Below are 15431 nucleotides of genomic sequence, written 5' to 3'. Positions count from 1 at the left end.
TTCTCCCTGCAGACAGCTCGGCCTCCCCGGGGAGACACACGCACATCCCTGACCCCGCAGTTGGGGGGCAGGGTCAGAGCAGGGCCACACACCTGCGAGATTAGCCAGCAGTGCTGTGGCATTTAACTTGGGCCAGGTGCTTTTCGAGTGCGTAGCATGGACCGGCTCCTCCGAACCCCACAAACACACTCACAGCGAGGCACCCCGCATACACTCCCCATCTTTGAGATGAGGAGACGGAGGCACTAGAAGGTGACGGGACATATCCCAGAGGACAAGGCAGCAAGAGGCAGGACCGGGGGTCAAACACATCAGTATGGCTTCGGGGTCTGTGCCTGCACCCCGGGGTCGGCATGGAGACCCCGGGGCGGGTGTCAGAGGCCTGGCGGGTGAGTGCACGTCTTAGAAAGACGGAGCCCCAGGGGAACGACGGAGTAAGGTCATTTTGGGGAAGAAAAGGGACACGCAAGGCCCAGGGCGCAAGTCTAGGCCGCTGGCTGCCAGGAGGCAATGCGTGGGTCTGGCTGGAGCCCAGAGCCGGTGGGACAGCAACGTGGCTGACAGGCAGGCAGGGTGACTGGGCAGGGCCCCAAGGACCCTGGAAAGTGTCACTTATTCTGCACACAGCTGGGGAACTGCAGGGGCTCCGAGCAGCCCCTGACATCTTCAGATCCAGGCCATTCCTGGAGCCTCAGCAAAGGGAGGGCTGGCAACAGGGACACGGCAGACGCCGGCGAGGAGGTCGCTGCCTCGGCCTAGGAGACACACGCTGCTCGCACGCGTCTGAAGCGTGCAAAGCTCTCCCGAGGACTCCTCACTTGGCGCGAGCGCCACCATTGCTAGTCCCATCCCCCTCAGCCGTGCTCCCACCGGGCAGCGTGCCTCTGGACCGTGGAAACGTGGCCCGGGCTCCAGGTGCTCCCTGCGCAGAACCCTGTTCTTTCCCGGAGCGGCTGAGTGCGGCCGAGTGCCGGCCGAGTGCGGCCGAGTGCGGCCCTCCGGTCAGGGCTCCGATCCGGGGTGCAGTCGGAGCCTGGGTAGTGCAGCCTGGGTACCAGCCCTCTGCAGGGTCAGGACACCTGGCTGGAAGGGGCAGTGCCATCATCCCCAGCACAGAGGTCAGTGAGAGATCAGGGTCAGGAGTAGGCCGTGACCCTGCCAGAAGCCAAATCCAGACAAGTAACTGCGTTTTTCATGACCATATTTGAACAAAGCCAAGGAATCTCAAATCCACAGGCATAAGAGGGAAAAAGAGCAAATGCTGGGGTCCTGGGGGAGACGCCTGAGGGGGGCAGGGCCCATACCCGCTCCAGAGAGAAGGCGGGTCAACTGTAAGAAATCAGTCCAAAAGCACCAGACACAGGTAGTTAGGAGAGGTCACAGGGACAGCACAGGGCACCACCTGTGTAAAAGGATCAGCCATCAGCTGACCTAAATCGTCATCAGAAGAAACCACTGCTGGAACTGGAAACAGTGAAACCATCTAAAAAAAAAAATACCACCACCCCGATTCCTCTGGACCAGATTTTACGGGGGGAGGCGGCACTACGCCGGCACTCGGCCAGGTTGCAGGCCAGGATCGGGTCCCTCCCGATGCTCCGAAACCTCGCTGGGAAGATAAAAATAGCAGGCGGCCGCGATAAAGACTCTCCTCGACGCTGCTACGTGGGTAGTGAGCGTGTATCTCTGGGGTGTTACAGATATTTGCTCCGGGGGCAGCGTACCTCAGAATGACACGCTGGGGCAGTGGAACGGAAAGCTGGTTTAAGAAATCCAGCACATTCCTTAGCACAGGAATACCCTCGGGCCAGCCCCTCCTACCGGCAAGTTTAGGGCTAGGTATGAGCAGACAGGTCCCCGGTGTCAGACAGTCGGGGCTGAAATCCAGGCTGGAACCTTGGACCCGGCAGCACCCCACACCTGGAGTGGCAGTTCCCCCACCTGTGAAAGGGGGGTGCGCTTTTCTAACACTGCAGCTGCCTGTGGGCATGGTTATGGGGGGGGGGGGGCTAAAAAATTAACACACGTGAAGAGAATGATACACATTAGGTAAATTAAATTAACGTAGGTAAGCGCCACACAAGGTAGTCACTGTTGTACCCGTTCATAGAACACAGGTTATGATTAACTACACAGGGTGATGGGACCAAATTAGCGATTTCAATCTGCGGCCCAAACACAGCAGCCTAAGAGACAGTGTGTGTGGCGGGGGGAGGGGACTGGGGTGTGTCCCAGCCCCAATTTTAACGCAGAATTGTCCTCTGACCCCAGGAGACCGCCTGTACCTAATTTCCTCGTCAGTCAAGAAAGGAAGGGAACGAGTCACCGGAAGCTGCAGTGGGCACCCCCACCCCCCGCCTTCATCAGAGCTCGGAAGGCAGGACTAGCCAAGCCTTTGCCTCCCGCTGCTGGGAGCGCCCGGCTACACTGCGTGACAACGCGACCCCAGTTCCCTTGCTCCACGTCCCCATGGATGTGATGTTGCCCTCCCGGGAGGGAGCCGCGCGGGCCACCGGAGATTCAGTGAGATGACAGTGTGCACACGTGTGTGGCGCCCAAAGCACTTCACGCACGAAGAGCTGAAACACGCTCTGCATTAGCAAACGAGCTGCTCCAGGAACAAGACAAAAAACCGAGTCTGAGGTCTCCATCCCACAGGCGACACCAGTATTTAAACAGGAAGCCGACCCACACGGCTAAGAACATTAGCCCCCGGGCCCCTGCACAGGTGCCCAGCATCCGCAGACACGCATCTCCAAGCTCTGAGCACGTGGGCAGAGACCAAGGGGCACGCGGAGCGCGTGGGCCTCCACGTCTTCAGGCGGCAGGCCCCGCCCCCAGCTGCGCAGCACAGGCTCCGCCCCCGGCTGTGCGGCACGCCCCCAGCATTCTGCGCCGCTCCGGGGACTGACGGAAATTACAGTGTTGTCCTTCCCTTCAAGTGCAGTGCGTTGGTGCAAGATTGCGATAAACTGGTAAATCTGAAATGAGGATTATTTTAAGAACCTACTAATCTTTTCATTAACTTTGAATTGATTCTGTGAATACAGTCCAAGCTGCAAGAGACTTTCCTCCAAAGCAGCTGAGCGACACACAAAACCTTCAGCGCCCCGGAGGCAGGTGCTTGACAGGCACCTACCTAGACAGACTCTCACCTGCCCTGTTTCCCAGGACAGGCGGAAACTAAGCCCGAGCCCTCCCCGCGCAGGGCCCATCGCAGCTTAGAATCAAAGGACAAACAAGATTTACATTGGGCCCTCCCCTTTACGTGTGGGTATTTAAAACTAAATGAGATGTGAGTTCATTCCTTGCATGCTTTGCCTAAAAAAAAAAAAAACAGAACTAATATTGCTTAGCAACAATGAGGACGACATGCGGCGAAGGAGGGGGGGCTGGAGACAGCAGAGCCAGGGGGCCAGGCACGGCCACCCCAGTCCACATGACCTTTGCAACCCGATATCCTGGCTGTGTTCCCATCTGGCGGCAGAAGAAGGCCCGGCTGTTCCCACCCGCCCGTCTTATCCTGAGGACGACGACCGGGAATCCCAAAGAAACACAGGCTGCTCCTGGAGGCACAAGGCTACCCACCGCCTAGGCTTTCTGGAGAAACGTTTCCAGCACCAATCCCGGAGTTTCCCACTGGAAGGGGTCCTGAAGTCATGTCACCTGAACCCCATTGGTCACATGGGGAAACTGAGTCCTGGGGAGATGAAATGACCCCCCTCCCCCACGGCCCCAAAGCAGCGGGTGGCAGCCCCCAGTGCCCTGCCCGAGCTCTACCTCGCTTGCAGGCGGGATGGTACTCCAGGCTGCTGGCACTCCAATACTTATCGCTTGATCACAAAAAGTTCTTCCTGCGGCCCTTGCAGGGCTGCTGGGGGGTTCAAGGCCAATCCACAAGGAGCTTGCCTGGGATGCAGACCCTTTCCCCCATCAGACAAGCCGTCCCTAAGTCCCTGAGCTCCCGCACAGGTGGGCGGCCCTGGACAAGCGCGCTGGGGCTGGGGAAAGCGGGCCCAGCAAACACAAAAGCCGCGAGCCTCCCACTCAGGGCCTGCCTTTGATGCAGGAGTGGCCTGTCCCAGCAGTTGTCATCCCAAGACCTGGCTCCAAACTGTCATTCTGGGAAGCCAGACACGTGCTGCGGAACCAGGAGACCGCCGCCAACAACTCACTCCGGAGCCCCCGACCAGACCCTCGCCCGCACCACACACACAGCCCACGCCACGTCCTGGGGACCCGCTGCGTGTCCCACGGCCTGTCCTGAACACCCACGGAGTCAGAAGGGCCCAGGGGCTTCAGTCCTCCCAGGCGGCCTTCCTCCTCGCGCAAACGGGACCAGATGAAGCTGGGAAGAGCGCGCACCGGAAGTGGCAACCGGGCCCATTCCGCGCGGAGACCGGAAGTGGCGAGGCCACAGCCTGACTTTGCACTTGACGAAGTACGAGGCACACTTAGCCCTTAACCGGGGACCAGGCTCCCTCGGCGCCAAGCTCCAAACACGTTTACTCTTCTCATAACTGCACGGAGCAAAGCTATTATCACCCCCCACCTTACGGAGCCCGCTGGAGCCGGAGGCCCCGGGGGGACTGTGCGCGCGGGCCTTTGGTTTCCAGTTGCTGAAGAACAGGTGACGACGAATGACTCCCCCAACTCCGCACGGGCGCCCCGGAAGTTACGGCAAACCCGAACGCGCGCACGCGGCTCGGCCCGTCACTCAAAGACGCCATCATCCACCGGCTGCTTCCGCGTTGGTCGTGGCGGCCTCCCCACAGGGCGAGCACGTGACCGGAAGTGCCTCCCTGCAGGGCGAGCACGTGGCCGGAAGTGCGTCCCGGCCGCCCCAGCCCCGCCGCCGAACACGGAAACGACTTCAGAACTCACTTCTGTTTGGAAAGGGACTAATCCCTTCCCAAGAGAGCTTTCTCTTCATCTTACGGGGTGCGGGGAGTTTCAAGCACGCCACACCATAACAGAAGGGCTGCGTCCTCCTCGCTGCCCGGGCGCCCAGGCGGCAGGGCGTGGGTGGGAGTGGGTGGGGCTTGCGGGCCCGGGCAGCAGAGGGCGGGGTGCCGGCCCCTGGCTGGTGTGGCCGTCCTGCCCGACAGTCACAGCACCTGGAGCAAAGCCGATTCCAAACCAGGATTGTCCCACCAGTTCTAAGCACCTCACAGCCTAAGGAGGCGCTATTGTCACTTTGCAGAGAAAGCCATTCAACGCACCAAGGCAGCCACCTGACCACCTGCAGACCCGGCCAGGCCGTACACGGAGCTCGGTTCTTCCCAAACGCCCTCCATCGGGCTTGCTTTTGTCTTGAAACAGTCTCCTCACATCAGCCAGCAGACACACACCTGAGACCAGGCATTCGGCCCCCAGGGCCAGCAAAGCCCACCGCCCAACTTTGCCGGCGGTAGGCCCATTTAACTGCCCAACCTTGCACAGAGCAATCACTTTTTTTGCCAGGCTCCTCCCCCAGCTCCCAAGACCTGTGTGTTGGAGGACAGAGGAGCTCACCCCTGCCCACGAGGCAGGCCAACAATTCCGTTTTCCTAACCAGCCCCGCCCCCAAAACCTTTCTGATGGCCTCAGCTCTGCACCAACTCTGCCAGGTGGCCTCTGTCCACTTGACATTTGCTTCCTAGTTTATCAGAATTTCTTTAGCTTTTATCCACAACAGCAGTTTCTAAGTCACCTAACAATAAGGACTTCTAACTCAAATGATATAATTTGCAAATGACAAGGCTTGAGCCCTTGGGGGCCCAAGACCTGAGTCAAACACCTGAGCAAGTAGCTTACCTCTACCCTGGCTTCTGAGTCGCTGGGGGAGCCTTGAAAATGCCGGTGCTTGGGTCCCCCGCCCACCTCGCCCCCAGTCACGGACTGGTCAGCAGCGGTCAAGCACCTGCTCAGAATCTCTCTGGGATCAGGACTCCGCAGCTCAAGCGGAGACTCGCTAACTGCCACGACAGGGAAGAAGAAACGTTTTCTATCATCTTAAGACTCCGACTACCTGTGAAACACCTCCTGGAATAAACTAAGCTGCCTTCCGAGGAAGGCACCAAGGAGGCCTAAAAGGAAGCCAGCGCTGGCGGAAGGCTGTCCCGCCTGTCCTGAGGAACTTCCCACGGCAGGTGAGGGACCTCAGAGCGTGGGAGCCCACGGCGGGGCAGGAGCTCCGCAGAAATGAAGCGAGTCGGCCGGGAACCCAGGGCCCAGAGCCCTCATAAAAGCCATCCCAATCCTGACCCTGACCTTGCCTGGGCATTTTCAAGAGGTCATCAAGCTCGGAACTGAAACCATACTTTAAAAAAAAAAAATATATATATATATATATGTATATACCAATAAACAAAACAAAAAACCCACACATGGCAACACACTTCCTGAGTTTCCCAGTGAGACAAGCTGCCCACTCCAGACGGTCGCCCACTCACCTCGGAACTTCTTGGGTGGATTGTTGAGGTCCCCGGTCTCTGGCTGCACAACACAGCGGTCATCGACCAGCCTGCAAACCAGACAAAGACAAGTCAAGTTCAAGAAAATAAAACCCTAGGCACCATGCAGAAATCAAGTAGCCAGCCAGGCTGTTCCTGGGCCAGGCTCAGACCGCCCCACCCCCGCTGCAGGGGGCAGCGGGGAGGGGAGGGGCAGCCACACTGCAGCATTCCCTCCTCAGGTGTGCGGACCTCAGCCAGATGCCCAGGGTTCCCTGCTGCCCTCTGGGTTCCCTTCTCCTAACCACCTCCAGGACAGCTCTGAACCCGCAGCCATCACGCCCAGGGTGGGGGGGCGCAGCAACCAGAGGCCCGCTCTGTGCAGGCTGGCTGGGCCTGGGATAGGAGGGTGGCAAGGACCAGGCCCCACCCTGAAGCAGCTCGAGGTTAGCTCGGGGACCATAAAAGCACACAGACCAGGAGAATATAGATTCGGGCTGCAAGAGGAGGGAGAGATGACACCTAGGAGCTCCCTGCACCCCAGGCCAACGGAGCAGCAGGGGCAGGAGAGAGAGGCTCTCAGTGCTCCAGGAGCCACGGGGCTTTGAGACGTGGGAAGAGGAAGAAGGGGCACTTCTGGGCGAGGGAACCGCCAGTGTGGGGAGGGCAGACCCGGGGCGTGAGGTCCTGACCGACCCTCTCACTCACGAACCCTTCCACAAGAGCCAACTCAAGAATTGGTGCTATGCAGGTAAAAAGTGCGAGGCTGGGAGGAGCGTCAAGGATGCCTCCAAGTCCCAGCCGCTGGCACACCGGGCGGCCCCCCTCGCAGAGACCACAGCGGCTCCCAGCCGAGCGACACTGTGGTGTCTGGGGTTTGCTCCGCCAGTCGGCGCTGCCTGTGCCCCAGGGCAGGGTGCCCGTGGTCCTTGGCCTCTGCTTCGACGGCTGCCTCCCCCAACACTCCCTCCCCCTCCTGAAGCCCTGCCTGCCTTCCAGGGCCCCATCCTCTCCACAAGACCCCCCCCCCCCCCCCCGCCTCTCCCTGCCCTCCACCCTGTCCTCTCAGCCTCCCTGGGCCGACAAGGACAGCGAGCGCCTGCACTGTGGCCCCAAAGACGCCCTGGGCAAACCCCGCTTCCCACACAGGCCGGGGCTCAGCACCAACGGGTGGGGGAACCCAAGGGTCCGGAGTGGCCCAGCAGCGGTTTGTGTCCTCTGGCGCCAAGACACAGCCGCCTCTGCACCCGGGCAGGGTGGCCCCCGGCCTGAGTTTCCATGCACACAGCAAGAGCACCGTGTGACACACAAAACGCCACTCTGAGTCCCTGTGAATGTCCACACAGCGGGGCCACCAGACCTGACACACCCTGTGACGGGTGACTCGGGTCTGGACTGGTCACCAGCCCCACCGAGCTCTCAAACAAGGGGCGGGAGGCAGGCGCAAGGCCCCGCTGGGGCTGCAGGGCAAGGGACTGACCGGCCAGCGGCACCCTCCCACCTCCCAGCAGCAAGACGGGGTGAGTGCACCCCACTCTCCTGGTCCCCAGGTTCCTCTGGGAGGGAGAGGCTCCCAGACTTGGAGTCTGAACTAGCTCGACCCTGGGTGCCTGGCGCCCAGGCCCACGGCGGCTGTGTCCTGTCTGGGATGCAGCCCGAGGGCCGACACTTGTAAGGAGGGCCGCAGGGGACTCGGCAGCCCGTCTCCTCCGCCCAGGTGCACATGCTCGGTCCTGCAGCTCGGAGGGCGGTGACCGCCACCTCCAGAAACGGGACCCGGCTGGAGCATGGCCACCGAGCTCCACAGAAGGGGTGGCCCCTCACTGTCATCCGCCACGGGTGCTCCACAGAGGTTGAGAATATGAAAAGGAAAAAAAGGCCCAACTTAGTTTTCCAAGTCCATTTTTACACGGATAATCCTCCAACCTCATGGGCAGGGGCCCAAGGGGAACGAACCCTTCTCTGAAAGAGGCAGGCGAGCCCCGCGTTCAGAAGCAGCCGCCCTCGCCCCAGAAGGACGGGAGGGCCCGCCTCTTCCGTGCGGCTGGAACGTGTGAGCAGAACGCTCCCACTCCGAGAACACGCTCTGCCTCGGGAGTCTGAGAGCAGATGCTGTGGAAGAGGAGGCGGGGGAGGGGAGGCCCCAAGATTTCAGGGAAGGTGGGGGGCCGGGCAACGCCCCGTCAGTGAGCCCGGGGGACTGGCAGGGAGGTGGTGGCACCAAAGAAATCGGGGCCACGGGGGCAAGAGGGGTCTGAGGGTGGACAGGGCATCCTGGTCAGAGTTGTAGGCGGCGAGGGGGGCGGCCGGGAGAGCCGGGCAGGGGAGGTTGGCCCCACCCAGGGCGCCGGGGGGAACACAGTCCTGGAGGCCGAGTCTTCACAGAGGGGACACCCCGGGCAGGAGCCTGGACCTCTTGGTCACTTGGAAGCCTCACCCCCCACCCCCCCGCCATCAGCAGCGACAGAGACAGCACTCGCTGTCAGCCCGCCCAGGGATAGAATGGCTGACGTGGGGGCGGAGGTGCGGGCACAGCACGGTGAGCACCCCAGGAGGGCTTGCCGCTGCCAGCCAGCCCCATCGCTGAAACTGCTGAAAGGTAAGGAGGGCTCAAGACTCCACCACAAGGAAACCGAAGGAGGATGGACTGGGCCGAAAAAAGACAAGGACCATCTCCGAGGCCAGAGTGACAGACAGGCCTCTCTGCCAAGAGCCACAGAAAACAGTTCATCGAACGACTTTGGGAAATGAAGTTTTTGCGCAGCGGGGTCCCTCCGAGCTTCCATCTGGGGACACGCGCTCCCTGAGGCCTGACGTGAGCCCGCAGGACACCCGCCGCGCCCGCTCCGAGAGCAGAGAGCAGGCAGCAGGCCGGCTGGGGAGAGAGCCGCTGTGCTTCACAGGGCGGTGCGGCGTCTGCCTGCGGTAAGAACGAGGCTCCTGGGGACGCTGCCGGCCATCCTCCCCCGTCTGACTGAGGGCAGCTCTCGCCAGATTCCAGGAGGCCGCCCCAGGACCCCACGGAACCTCCCCGCACAGAGGCAGCCCCGCCCTGCCCTGCCCCCTCCAGACTCGGCCGCTCTGCTTCGCCGGCCTCTGGGGCTGTGTCCCTTCTCCTCCCCTCCGCTGGACCACAGGAGGGCGGGGCACGGCAAATGAGGACGCTGCGGAATACGTCTGTCCTGTTCGAAGTTGGGTAAAGGCGTCTCAACAGAAACCTGCCAGGCCAGAAGGGAGTGGCAAGAAGTATTCAAGGTGATGAAAGGCAAGGACCTACGACCCTGTTCACTCTGCCCAGCAAAGCTTTCATTTAGAATGGGAGGGCAGAGAAAGTGCCCCCAGATGAGGTCAAGTTAAAGGAGTTCATCATCGCCAAGCCCTTATTATATGAAATGTTAGAGGGACTTGTCTAAGAAAAAGAAGAATGATGAACACTGAAATGAAAAACTCACAACTATCAACTGAACCTCAAAAAACAAACTAAGCAAACAACCAGAACAGGAACTGAATCACAGATATAGAGATTATCAGCAGGGAGCGGGAGGGAAGGGGGAAAACGAGGGAAAAGGTTCAGAGAATAAAAAGCATAATTGGGTGGCTCAGGGGATTGAGTGCCAGCCTGCGAACCGAGGGTCGCCGGTTTGAATCCCAGTCAGAGGCACATGCCTGGGTTGCAGGCCAGGTCCCCAGTAGGGGGCACGCAAGAGGCAACCACACATTGATGTTTCTCTCCCTCTTTCTCCTTCCCTTCCCCTCTCTCTAAAAATAAATAAATAAAATCTTTAAAAAAAGCATAATTGGTAGGTACAAAATAGACAGAGGGAGGTTAAGAACAGTATGGGAAATGGAGAAACCAAAGAACCTGTATGTATGACCCACGGGCACGAACTAAAGGGGGAGGAACTGCTGGAGGGAAGGGGGGTACCAGCCAGCGGGGGGCAAAGGGGGAACAACTGGGACAACTGTAGTATGTAACAGGGTGCAGCCAAGAGGGGGACCCCAAATAGGGATTTGGAATGGGGTCCAGAACTCAAGGTGTTCAGGAAATATTAGGATGTCCTCACTGCCCCCCCCCCCGCCCCCGCCCAGGGTGTGGGTTGGGGGAAGGGACACATGGAGCAGGGCCACTGAGAGCTGTTTCGCATAGCAACAGCTTTGCAGCTAACCTCTGGCGTGGCCATTTAACACATCTATGTAAACTTTATCTGGTTACACAGATATGTTAAATAGCTGTGGCCATGCTCTGAGCCAGGGGGATGGAAGTAACTTCCCCACCAAGACATAAGAGGGGGGGGCAGGTCCCCCAAGTTACTGTGCCTGAGTTACAGCGCCTGCGTGGAAGCTTGGAGAAGATTGGCTCCATGACATGGGGCCACGCCTGCCCAGACTCACGATGGCAGCCCAGTAAAGCTGGAAGGACATGAGAGTGCTGGCAGGTGTAGCCAATTGTGGGAGGAGTCAGAATGGGGCTGCAGAGGAGGATTGGCGTGGGGATTTAAACCCAGGCTCAGCAGCCATTGAGAAGGGGAATCACACAGCTTTGCCAGAGTGGCGACTCCCGCAGCCCTGCGAGAGAGAACCACCACTCGGCTTTGCCAGAGTGGCGAACTCCCGCAGCCCTGGGAGAGAGAACCACCACTCGGCTTTGCCAGAGTGGCGACTCCCGCAGCCCTGCGAGAGAGAATCACCTTGTGGCTTTAGCAGAGAACCACCACTCGGCTTTGCCAGAGTGGAGACTCCTGCAGCCATTGTGCAGAGAAAACCACACGGCTTTGCCAGAGTGGGGACCCCTGCAGCTTTAGAAGGGGGAACCACCACCCGGCTTCAGCAGAGATCCAGGTGACACAGCTGATGGTGCCGGGGACCGAGGGAGGCCTAGCAGCTGAGATGGATTACTGGGAAGAACTGGGGGCTGCCTGAGCCACGGACTTCTACTTCTTTTCCTGAGATACGGTACCCCAGACTGGGCAAAGGGGGGAAGGAAGGACTGTGTGTGTTTGTGGGTGTTTTAAGGGACTTTGGGATTCTGATGAAGACATTAGGGCACTACTTTAAGTCTGTACAGCATCAAATAAACATTTCCTTTCCTTTTCATGAATCTCTGGCATTGAGAGATGTCTTTCCTCTGGTGGTGGACGTAAGAAACCTGGGGGGTTCCTTTCAGTAATAGTATATCATCCCAGGCCCCTCCCTCCCTTGTTGTTCTGTAACAGTAACATAATCAAAATAAAATATACTTTAAAAAATGGAAGAAAGCACCAAAGGACAAGACTTTGATTTACAGGACTGCGCAATCTGTGACTTCGGAGTGCACTGGTGACCTGCAGCGGGGGAGGCGCTGCTCAGGGGGACGGTCTGCCCTGGGGCAGGCCCCGGGCCTGGCTCCTGTGCCCTCGGACAGGACAGCTTCCGTGCAGCTGAAAAGCCCTTCTCTGGGTCTGTAACATGACTCTCAAATTTCACCCCGTGAACTGCATGCTCAGCATGTCTCCCTTCCACAGGAAGGAGGGGAAATGGTAACAGAGTCTCAGCAAACGTGCGACTTTGCATTCACGATTGCAGCTGCCCCCTGGAAAGGCCCACGTGAAAACGGTCAGCCTTCTCTCCTTAGAGAGGATCCCAGGTTTTAGGCTGACGTCACGAGGCCCAGCAGGTTCTGCCACGTAAGAAATGGTGCGCTCTTACCCCAAGGTGCTAATAAATCCATTCGTCGACCCCTCCGCGTACAGAGAACAAATGTCTCCGATGTGCAGGAAACTGGACATCTTGTCAGACATGTCTGCCCCGAAAAGCCTAGAGGAAAGAAAGCAACACAAGCGACATCGTTAGAACGCAAGACGGGCTCCGGGGAGGAGGGGGAAGGAGCCACGGGGTGCTGGCTTGGCTCGGCGCAGGCTCTGAGGCGCCCTACTCACAATCAGACAGAAATGAGTGCGTGACGGGCAGGCAGGCACCTACGCCGGCCAAGCGGGCACATGGGCGGCCACGTTCTCCCCCACAAATCACCGAGCGTCAGGGCGTCCCAAGCACAGCGGCGCTGGTTTTCGAAACGAGCACTGGCCGTGCCAAAACGCGATCCTGCAAGGTGAGGGGCACCCTCGATGGTGAACCAAGGGCTACAAAGACGGCGGGGAACTCAGCCACGAACTTGGCAGCCAGGACGGCGCTGGCAAGCCTGACCCAGGAAACGCTGACGTGGTCCAGGGGCCTCGGGGAACGTGAAGTCTGGGGAGGCACCTGGTAGGAAGCTCAGGCCCAGAGGTGCCCGGGGCCAGGTGCTGCAGCAGCAAAGGAAGCCCAACAGGAGGAAACCTCGTAACAAATACCAGGAAGCTCCGCGGCCTTCTCGGAGCGCCAGACCTGGACAGGACGTGCTTCGCCCAGGTGCTGTTGCCACGTATTCCCTCCTCATCCTTCACCAGACAGCCCCGTGCAGGGAGGAAGGGCTCAGCCCCTCGCCCCAACCTGTCCCGACGCAGGTGTGGGTAAGGCGCAGGTCCGTCAGGGACCCGGTCGGGAGTGCGCAGCTCGTTAGGGACAGTCCTGGAAACGGCTCACCAATGCCAGGACGTCTCTATGCAGCCCAAGAATCACTACACACACACACGCCCCCAATGAAAACACGGCCCCGGCTCACGGGATCGGCCTCGCCAGGCCATCAGCACTGAAGAGTGGGAGCCAGCTGTAGAAAGCTGAGCTGACCTGGGGACACAAGTCCCTTGTGTGGAAAGGCAGTGTGTTTGCTGGTGTGGGCTGCAGGTGACCCCCCAGCGCCCTCACAGGCACCTGCCAGGTAGACGCACAGGTGTGCCGGTCTTCCCCTGACCCTTCCTGCAAATCCCGACCCCCAGAGCCACGCCTCCCGAGTCTTCCCTCCAGGTCCCCTTCTCTCCTGACAGTGCTTTCTATGTGCTTGTGGGGGCCGAGCCGTCTTCCCGGAGGGACCCCGCAGCGAAGGCTCGGGCAGCACCTCCCCCACCTCAGCAGGAGCTCCGGGACTGAACACCGACTGTTCAAGAACCACAGTTTCCCGCGTCTGAGAGGCAGCGAGGGATGGCTCATTCATCCCCAACACCTCCCAGAGGGACAGAGAGCATTTCATTGCACCCACACTTCTGTGTGCAGAGCGGCAGCACTGACAGCCAGCCCTTAGCGACCTCGAGGAGACACACACACACACACACACACACTCTCACACAATGTGCACAGGGGCCACTGCCCAGTCCCGGTCTCCAGACTCAAGTCCACTGACCATCAGGCCACTTGCTCCAAACTGGACACTGTATACCCAAAGGCAGACCAAGGCTTCCAGCAGCATCCAAACAGCTGCATGGGACTGAAGACGCGAAGGATCAGTCCTGCCTTCCTGTGTGCGTGCATTTAAAAGCCGGACTGAACGGGCCAGGAGCCGGCGTGCTTCCGGCACTGATGCCGGAAAGCAGTTCAGTGCGCATCCGGAGGCCGACGACATCCCCATCTGCACACCCTGGCCTTGCAGAAGCGCCCCCGGGCCAGGGCCTCGTGCAGGGTGCCCGCCTCTCTCCTCCTGGGCGTGCCCCTCCAGGGAGCCTGTTGCCCCTGCGGAGCCCGGGCCGGACAACAGCAGAGGGACCTCACTGTGGGAAGCCCCCCTCCACCCGGTAACCCAACCGGGAGGCCCCAGGCCTCACATGCAGAGAGGGGGCCAGGACGCAGCGTCCCAGAGGACAGGGCGGGAGCGCTCAGTGTGGGTGGCGGCACCAGCTGCCCGACTCTGCGTTGTTCCCTGTTCCCCTGTTCCGTTCCTCAAGAGAAGGGCTCACGCCCCTCCAGCAGGACCGCACGCACCGGCGGGCGGCGGAGGGCTCCGCGAGTCCTCCTGCACGGAACCCTCAGGACCACTGCACGAGGCCGGCTCTGCCGCCCCTCCCTCCCTCCGGGGTCACTGCTGGGAAGAAGCCCAGATACAGAGGGGGTGAGACGCCCAGGGTGTGTGCACTAGCAAGCAGGAAGGCCGGGGTCATGACCTCGGCCCGCCTCGGCGCGGCCCTCCAGCAGGGCTCTGCATCCGTGAGGAGCCCCGACCCTGGAGGAAAACGTACCACCCTTCTCTTCTTCCTCTCTGGGGGGGGAGACTATGGAGGGCTGACTTTTTTCTTTTAGTATTTTTTACTTTATTGATCTGAGAGAGAGAGAGAGAGAGAGAGAGAGAGAGAGAGAGAGAAACACCCATGTGTTGCTCTACTTCCCGATGCAGTCACTGGTCAACTCTTGAATGCACCCTGCCCACAGGTCGCACCCACGACCTTGGCCTGTCAGGGTGACCCTCAGACCAACTGGGCTGTCCCACCAGGGCCACAGCTCTACTTCTTAATTGGTCTACACTTCAGTATTTCTTAATTTTTCTACCGTGGCCACACAGCACTTTGGTAAGTCAGAAGAAGTTACGTAAGTGTCTTCCTCCTGACCCACAAGCTTAGACACCTGAGCGAGAAACCTTTAGCCAGATTTTAACGTCCCCCCACCCCCTCCCAAAACAGACCCGTCAGTCCATCCACCGCAGTTGATGGTCCTCAGCTGGGTAGTCTGCAGGGGTCAGGGGTCATTTACAAACACAACACAAACCGTGCGGGGGGCGGGGGCGGCGGGGGCGGGCAGTGAAGGGACACATGCTCCCCCGGGGGGTCTTAACCTAAGTCCCCTCACAAAGGACCAGGGAGAAGGCTTCCAGGTCTGGCTGGGAAACTTAGGGGGGGTCTCTCCCCACCTACTGGTAGTGAAGGGGGTGTGGGGAGCGCGCAGAGAGAAAGGGGAGGAGTGGGAGGCAGAGCAGAGGGGGAGGAGGGAGGGGGAGGAGGACTGGGGGAGGGGGACCTGAGGGATCACCAGGGCTGTCCTGGGAGGAAGGGCAGAGGCCAGGAAGGTGCAGCAGAGACACCTGGAGAGGAAGTGGGACGGTGGCCGGCCCAGAGCAGGGCCTGGAGCAGCTCCAGAAGCCCCCTGCAGGGGAGCAGAGGC

The 15431-nt window shown here is 60.0% G+C and overlaps 1 protein-coding gene across 1 annotated transcript in view; it reads right to left on the bottom strand.

Annotated features, from left to right (window-relative positions):
• Positions 1 to 15431, bottom strand: part of ITPR1 (inositol 1,4,5-trisphosphate receptor type 1) — a 214465-nt gene that overhangs the window by 180240 nt on the left and 18794 nt on the right. The window contains 2 exon segments of the mRNA XM_036030250.1: positions 6435 to 6505; positions 12120 to 12227. Of these exon segments, the coding sequence (XP_035886143.1) occupies positions 6435 to 6505; positions 12120 to 12211 (163 nt within the window). The 5' untranslated portion in view covers positions 12212 to 12227.

This window comes from Phyllostomus discolor, chromosome 7 (genome assembly GCF_004126475.2).
Source record: "Phyllostomus discolor isolate MPI-MPIP mPhyDis1 chromosome 7, mPhyDis1.pri.v3, whole genome shotgun sequence".
NCBI classification, from domain to species: domain Eukaryota; kingdom Metazoa; phylum Chordata; class Mammalia; order Chiroptera; family Phyllostomidae; genus Phyllostomus; species Phyllostomus discolor.
Note: the sequence above shows the minus strand (reverse complement) of the source record. Positions and strands in the feature narration are given on the sequence as shown.